The sequence below is a fragment of the Anser cygnoides genome, chromosome 4 (assembly GCF_040182565.1).
Source record: "Anser cygnoides isolate HZ-2024a breed goose chromosome 4, Taihu_goose_T2T_genome, whole genome shotgun sequence".
In the NCBI taxonomy this organism is placed as follows: Eukaryota; Metazoa; Chordata; class Aves; order Anseriformes; family Anatidae; genus Anser; species Anser cygnoides.
In genome coordinates, this window is record NC_089876.1 from 62787059 (window position 1) to 62795511 (window position 8453).

The window sequence follows — 8453 nt, forward strand, 5'->3', positions numbered from 1 at the left end:
GTTAAAAGAGTCAAATGGTTTCTACATATTTCTTCAGTGGCAAAAGCTGTCTTGGGTGTCCACAATACAGAAGAGCGAATAGCAGGATTGAAGAGAAGCAAAAAGACTGTTCATAGGTTTATGGATTCATGCTGCTATTTTACAACTTCCATGACACCACAGAACTAATTCTGAACTAATTCAAAACCATTCTTTTTTTTTTTTTGAAGATGAAACTCAGCAGCTTTCTGTAATTATCGTTCAGAATTTTGCTGCACAGGACAATGTATTTCAGCAGTTTAAGACCTTGTATTTTCCACTCTAAACACAGATATAACATAGTATTTACCAATCAATACAATGAATCTGCGACACAAAGTTATGCCAGTTTTCTCTAGTTTCCTCTATTTGTCTTTCCTTGCTAGCAGTAATTTCTTCAAACATATTAAATAGCTTAACTCAGTCCTCTTTTTTTCTGTAGTCATTATTTCCATCTTACACGCTCAAACAATCAATCCAGACAACGATTTATACATAATTTTCTACATAGCTGACACTTTAAAAGAAAAAATAATAATAATAAAAATCATTGCCTTCACCAAGGTTCCTTTCTTTGCTTATGATCCAATATCAACACCTCGAGTTCTTCTCAAGTATTTCATTTTGAAGTACTTTTTCAAGCACTCAAGGTTTTCAAAAAAGTTGATTGGGAAAGACATTTCTTTTCTCTAGTCCTTAACCTCTCCTTCCATACAATCACCCCCAAGAAATGCACACACAAAGCAAAGAAGAAAAACGAATCTGAGATGTGACATCTTTTTATCTCCCAAGATAGGCATTTTAACCCTACTACATTAACTTCCCTCTTGAAGGTTCACTTCACAAGAATTCACTGTACGTTCAACTATTTTTCCAACTTCTACAAAAGCTACAGCAATCTTGTCAGTCTTTGTGTGGAAAAACAGGCTCATTTTACTCACTTAACCTCCATCACCTTTGCCTTTTGCAACTACGCTTCCAGACAGTGTTGCAAACCAGGAACCCCAACCTCCCATACCACAAGTTTCTGTGCTCTTCCGATTTACACGATTATCCTGACAATATTTTGTACATATTATTTCCAAACGGCTTACTGTGAGAAAGTTCAAGTTTTGTATTTCTCATACAGATATACCTCCTCCTTTCCCCCACATATTGGGCAGTTTTCTACACGTAGGTAACAAGGCAAGAAAAGAAGCCTGGCTTTAGCTGGCCAGAAACATATATACATACTATACAGAAACATACAAAGAGACAATCATAATATTTATGCAATTAATTAAACCCTGAAAATCACTGTGTTATGCTTTAAGTTTGCATTTAGGGTGAGGAAAGTGCTTACAATGTTGCAGTAGTTTCTCTAAAGATGTAGCTGTAGATACAGTATGTTTACGTAACACCAATAAGTGTTCTGTCTATACCAGCAGAAGTATCAAACAGGACTAAAAAGAGGAGGTAAAACTATGCAGAAGGCTAAGCATTAGTTCATCAATTAAATAGGTTAAAGAAGAAAGAAATCAAGCAAGAAGCTTTTCAGATGAGAAACACCACCTTGAACAGCATCACCAAACAGCTAGGCAAAATGTATCTGTTACAATCCTGTTATCTACTGTCTCTTCAGTAAAACTGGTAAACTTTATAGAAAGCATTTGTAGATGGCCATTTTAATTTGCCATTATTTATTGCCAGGAAAGGATTCCATTTACAAAGAAATAAAAATTATTTCAGCTATCTTGGTAGCACAGCTGCCACTCCACGGGAAAGTGTCAACAAAAGTTGCAAAGCCAGTACATCACAGCATGGGAGAATCAATAGTGATAAACACCAAACACATTTTATTAAAAAGAAAAAAAAAATTTTGAAAAAATAAGTTAATTATAGCAGAAGACTGCCTACTCTTTCCAGTTGCAGAAAATTGTCCAAAACCAAACAAACAAAAAAAGCAAGCAAAAAAAAGGGGAACATGTAGAGTTCAGGTGTTAATTTTCTACCTTGACACCCAAATGATTTATCTCGACTTCCGAGATTGTTATTTAACTTGGTAAGTCCACAAAGTCAGACCACTACTTTGAAACTTAAATCAGGATTTTACAGACTACATTAGGGCTTTTACTTCCTTGACCAATAAACCTTAATAACCTACATAGTTAAAGAACATCAAAACCAACATTTTTGACCATTCTCTCCGCTGGATTATATAGTTGAAGGAGATGATTTGTTAGCAAAACTTTCCCTCTCCTTTTCCACCACCAAGTACAAGTCTGGTAACACTAACAGAAAAGAAGGGATGCAAATAAATTAATTAAACTATAAAGCTCAGTTTTGTAGCAGTCAGTAGCAGTCTGTGGTTATTCATTGGTCAGTAAAAGGTTATTTTCACCCTTAAGTTACAGAGAAAGTGTAAGGAGATTCTGCTGGCTGGCCTAGTGATGGGTATGCAAAAACCTGGCCTGAAACTGAGTGCAAGACAGGATGAAATGTAGTAACCTGCACTAGCATCAAAACCTGAATAAGGCACACATAAACACTATGTGTTAAAATCCACTTTTTGCACGTTTCCCTACTGCTGAAGGAGTCCTACTGAAACCGAATGCGAGCTGCCCCTTCCTCCTGCTCCCCTCACCCCCAGGATGCCCCGAGCAGGCTGAGCACCTGCAGCAGCACACGGACACACCCGCCAGGACCCTCTGCGTCCGAGCCGGCACCTTTAATTTCTCTATAACTTCTCTTTAATTTTTCCTTAATTCCCTCCTGCTGCTCGCTCGCCAGGGCTCAGCTCCCCCCGCCACGCTGCGGGTGGGGGCCCCACGGGGCCCGGCCCACAGGTGGGAGGCCACGGGGCCGGGCAGGGGCCGCAGCAGCCGCTCCGCCGGGGCACGGCCCGGGGCTGCCCGGCGCCCCCCACCCCGCAGGCACCCTCCCCTCGGGGCCGGGGAAGGAGCGGAGCCGTCGGGGCAAGGAGGAGGACGCAGGGGGAGGGCGAAAGAAGCGAACGTTTCTACCTCCTTCTTTTTCTGTCCTCCCCCGAGCTGGCCGCAGAGGAGGAGGAGGAAGAGCAGCAGCAAGAGGAGGCGGCTCCCGGCCGGCGGGTGCGGCACCAGCACCGATAGCCGCCGCCACGGCCGGGCGCCCGGCGCCATCTTCCCGCCGGCCGCTGGCCTCCGTCGGGCAGAGCACCTGCGGCACCGCTGCCCACCTCCCCGCCGCTGATTGGGCTCCGGCCCCGGCCAATCGCATCGCCCTCGGGGCGCGGCGGCTCCTGGGAGATGTAGTTCTAGTCCCACTCGCAGCGCCGCGTGCTGGAGGGAGCTCACCGGCGCCATTTTGGCGGAGGTGGTGGGCATTGGTGTTGGGCGGTGCGCCCTACGTGCGGGTGTGTGGTGGGGGTTTCATGTTCCCTGGCTGGGCTGAGGCGAATGGGATGACATTCAACAAGGTCCTGCACTTTGGCCACAATAACCCCATGCAGCACTACAGGCTTGGGGCTGAGTGGCTAGAAGACTGTGAAGAGGAAAGGGACCTGGGAGTGTTGATCGATGCTCAGCTGAACATGAGCCAGCTGTGTGCCCAGGTGGCCATGAAGGCCAATGGCATACTGGCCTGTATTAGAAATGTGTAGCCATCAGGTGCAGGGAGGTGATCGTTCCCCTGTACTCAGCTCCGTTGAGCCTGCACTTTGAGTACTGTGTTTGGTTTTGGCCCCTCAGTACAAGAAGGACATCAAGGCCCTGGAGCGTGTCCAGAGAAGGGCTACAAATCTGGTGAGGGCTCTGGAGCACAAGCCTTATGAAGAGCGCCTGAGGAAGCTGGGATTGTTTGGTCTGGAAAAGAGGAGGCTCAGGAGAGGCCTCATTGCACTCTACAACTTCCTGAAGGAAGGTTGTGGTGAGAAGGGGGTCAGCCTCTTCTCTCAGATAACTAATGATAGGACTTGAGGAAATGGCCACAAGTTGCGCCTGGGGAAATTTAGATTAGACATCAGGAAAATCTTTTTCTCTCAGAGTGGTCAGACAACAGATTGGTCAGGGAGGTGGTGGAGTCACCGTCCCTTGCGGTGTTCAAGAAGCGCTTGGACAAGGTGCTACAAGATATGATTTAGTAGCTTAGTGGATAGTACTGGTGATAGGAGGATGGTTGGACTAGATGATCTCGTAGGTCCTTTCCAACCTTGTGTTTCTATGATTCTATGAATGTCTCCATCAGATACTTTGTACCAAGGCCCTAGAAACAGAGTGGCGCCAGACGTGGTGGTGGCCCCCCCGGATGGGTATTTCTGCCCACCTGGAGCAGGGGGAGCTGCTTTACCTACTGGCCAAAATTCCCCATCCCTCTAGCAGCCAGCCACCACAGCAGCTGCCAGAACCACTGCTTCATTAATCAAGACCATGTATAAAAAAGGAAAACTGAAGACCCTTATTTTCCATATGTTTGTATGCATACACTTTTCAAATTTCACTATTCACACTAAAAGTTGTCTTTGCAGAAAATAATATTCATGTAATACACTAATACCGTTAATTTGAATATAATTCCCAGAGCATTAACCATGCAGCTTTAATTTGATATTCTTGTGCATGGTACAATATTCAAATCATCAACTGCATTTTTTTTTTTCCATGGAAATACATACTGCAATGCATAAGCTAGGTAATGTTAAATTAATATGCATCTACTTATTTTTTCTCAGACTCCAAGTCCTCACCTTATGCTACATAAGTTATTTATACACATCTGTGCTACAGACTCCACAGACAAAACTATCAATTTCTTCAGAGATTTTGTAATGTCACTCAAAAATATTATGAATTTTATAATCAAAACACCATCTGAAAATAGAAAGATGAGACACTGAGAGAGTATTCAAAAGTATCTGTTTATTTTGAGCACAGAATTTTTAGATGGTATTTTAATGATAATATCAGATGCTAGTTCAGTGATACTGCAGACATCTTAGCACTATGTGTTTAAAACATTGAATAGGCTGTTGTGTTCCTTTCGGTTATATTTGCCATGTGCCTTTGAGGAGTTACTCATATCCGTAGGAATTACAGATCATATTCAGATAATCTACCAGACACTTAAGATTGATCCCAGTGTCTTAAGTTCAAGAAGGTTCAGACCATTTTATCCATGTTACATAGGAAGGCTGGCTCAAAAGCCCTTGATCATAAACTTTGAATTCAGATACCAGGGGCGCCATAATTACTAAAAAAGGTGATATCCAGATGCTGACTTTTTTCTCAATTACCCAGACTTTGCTCTGTCGAGTAAATATAAAAAGTAAGATCAAGATAGAATGTTTGCAAATGAAGAAGGAATGAGTTCAAAAGAAAGAATGAAAACAGGAAATTGAAGGAAGGAAAGACAGGACACAGGAAGAGGTTTGTATGTTTGAGCAAGTTGAAAGTAAGAAGATCAGAAGTGAGAAGCATTAGTTTTTCCCAATGTGTTCCAGGGTTTTGGAAGTTCCATGTCTTCCGGAGCATGTAGGCCCATCTTCTCCAATATGACCTCTATTTGGGTTCTGGAATTCTTTATGCTGCCTTTAATCTCTGAGGCTACATTAGCACAAAATGACAGCATGGACAGCTTTGCTTCTTTTTCACTCAGCTTTCTAACAGATTTCGATGACAATCAGAACTTTCATATTCCTGACTGGTTTTTATTTGCTCATTGGTGACCTGTGTTTCTTTGCACTCCAAAGCTAACTGGAGTCTATGGTGATGGAACTAGCCTCACAGATATTTTACATGAACATAGCTGCTGTACAATTACATGTATGAATTTCAAACGTGTTTCATTAACAAAATTAAAAAAAAAATCTCTTTCCTCAAAAAATTAGAGAGGTAAGAGTAAAGCCTGGAAAAGAAGTGCAGTGCTGGAGAAGGATTAATGGAAAGATTTCACTGATTTCACTGGAGACAAGTAGTAGAGCGAAATTTGGCTAGGGAGAGTGGTATGAGGAACAGCTGATATGAACGTGACAAACCAACAGATCAGATTAATTCAGATCAAACCTTGCAATCCAGAAACATTAAAAAAAAAAAAAAAGTGGGGGGAGTGCAGCATTACATCCTCTTAAACTATGTACCCATTCAGCAGTGTGGCTTTAGTTTTGATTTAAGCCCATCACTGGAACATTTAGTTATGATAGCAGCTGCTTAGCTTAATGAGAGAAATGTCATATGAGGCTTCTGTGCTACAACTTCATGGAAAAAAGGAATTGCATTTATGAAGTACAATTTAATATTGGCCTCACCCAAAACAAAGTAGTTTGGTCAGTTTATTAAGCTATCATGAAACATCTTAGTCATGGGAAAGCTTATATGCGTCTTTAAAACCAATGATAACCTTGAAACTAAAATTCTTGGACATTTCTTAATTAAAACTTCAAAAAAAAAAGTTCTGAAGAAAAAAAAAAAACTTTGTTGTGATTTGGGATCAAAATAAATGTGTCAGAACTTTCTGCAATAAATTTACATTAATGCAATCCTGTTCCTTAAGAGATGGATGTTAACGGACAGTGTCAAAGGCTACTTCTGAGAGAAAAGATTGCAAACTTCTGACCAAACACAGATTCTTAAGGACCATTTTATTACTTTTATATAGTCATTTAACAGTCACAGGTCAAAAGATGCAAACTTTTAAGTTGAAAGATGGATTTACTCCTACAATCAAATGGAATGATACCTTCTCTTCTGGCTTTCAGCTGCCAGCCTTCAGAGAGCTTTTTTTCATTCACGCCCCATTGATATCTCTTTAACCAATGAGCCACATCACATCCAAGTCAGGTCTGAAGAGTGGTTTACTGAGTTATATTTTTTTCTTTCTCATGTTAAAGATGAACCATGCAGAACAAAACTTGGAGTAGCTGGGAGATACAGCCTCCCACAGTGGCAAGCTGCCATTAATCAATTGCTGTCAGTAAGTAGCAATTTGAGGCAGAAAACTATTGCAATATTTGGAAATCAATAGGAGTTTTATCTGTCACAGATGTACTTTTCAAGACATCGAGGCTCTTGGGTTTTTGCATTGCACAGGTCCTAATGCATACCATCAGAAAAAAAAAATCTGCTCATGAGCAGTAGTACAGCAGTTGCTGATTCCTTTTCTGGACTTTGTTTAGTCTTCGTAAAAAAGATAAAACCACCTAGCTACCTGCCAGCCATCCAAGCTCGCCAGTTTACTAAGTGAACTATTACATTTTTCTCTCTCTGGACTTCAGGCAACAGTTGGTCAGGCGGATAATACTGAGAATGCCTTCTTGAACTGAAACCATAAAATTTTTTTCCAGAATCATTTCTTCCTGAGCAAGACTTTGATTCATTCCTCAAGAGTACAGCCTAGTACTTGCAACAAAGCGTACTGAGTTCACTGTTGAACATCAATTCTATCAGCATGCTTTATACCCCTTTTGCAATAGAATAGACAAGTGCTATGAAAAGACTGACTACAGAACTTTGTACCTTTTTAACTTTAGTATTTTTTATTACATTTAATTTTAGTAAATCTCTTATTTATGTATACAAATCCAAGTGATATATTTTTTCTATCATTCCCCTGTTTCATTAACTTAAACTAGGATTCCATAGAGTATTATGCAAAAAAAAATAATTGCTGGATGGAATTGGACAAAAAAAAATCACTTTACATCTGCACCAACATGCCATACATATCAATTTATTTTGTTTTGAAAACTTTCAGATTTTTCTTTGTTAATAAATTGATGTTTCATATTCAAATCTTTTCATATTATTATGAATGCATTACATTTTGTCTTGGATAAAGAAAGTCATGGAATAGAATAATCCATGTATTCTGGAAAATTTGGACAGCAATCTAAGCATAACCAAGAATTTTCCGTATAACACTATATTTAAAGATATAAAAATACATAGATATATAAGTGTATATCAGCAACGGAGTTCCTAGTACTTGAAAGGAATACCTAAGATCAGATTGTGCTGCTGATTTGTCTAATTTTGCACCACATTGATAAAACGTAAGAAAGTGTGGTTAAGAGTCCTGACCCTTGTTAAACAATTCTCAGACTGTTTTTAGCCTTATGCTTATTTAGCCCTGATGCCATGTTTTGTTTGTTTAGTATGGTTTTGGCTGATCTTATTCTACAAAGTTCCTTTATCTGTAAGCACTAATATATCATCTATCATATCACAGACATATTTTTAGCCTTAAAGGAAAGTTACAGACATCCATTAACATCAGGTAGTAAAAAACAGAGCTAGGAAAATGAAAGCCAAAACATTCAGAAAAATATATTTCAGTTCCCCAATGAACGGCAAAATCATTTGCAACTCATTAATACAGTTTTAACTGTTCTATAGTAAGTGCAAATTCATACAATTTCCCAATTAATTTAAAATTTACATTTTATTTTGTTTTCAAAAAGTGTGCATATTTAATGGCTTAAATAA

At 40.1% G+C, this 8453-nt stretch overlaps 1 protein-coding gene across 3 annotated transcripts in view; it reads right to left on the minus strand.

Moving 5' to 3' along the window:
- The window catches only part of TUSC3 (tumor suppressor candidate 3), a 124231-nt gene extending 121012 nt beyond the window's left edge, over positions 1–3219 (minus strand). For all 3 annotated transcript variants that reach the window (XM_066996269.1, XM_066996270.1, XM_066996268.1), the window contains exon 1: positions 3021–3219. In XM_066996269.1, the coding sequence (XP_066852370.1) occupies positions 3021–3158 (138 nt within the window). In that variant the 5' untranslated portion in view covers positions 3159–3219. The remainder of the gene's footprint in view (positions 1–3020) is intronic.
- Between the last annotated feature and the right edge of the window lie 5234 nt (positions 3220–8453).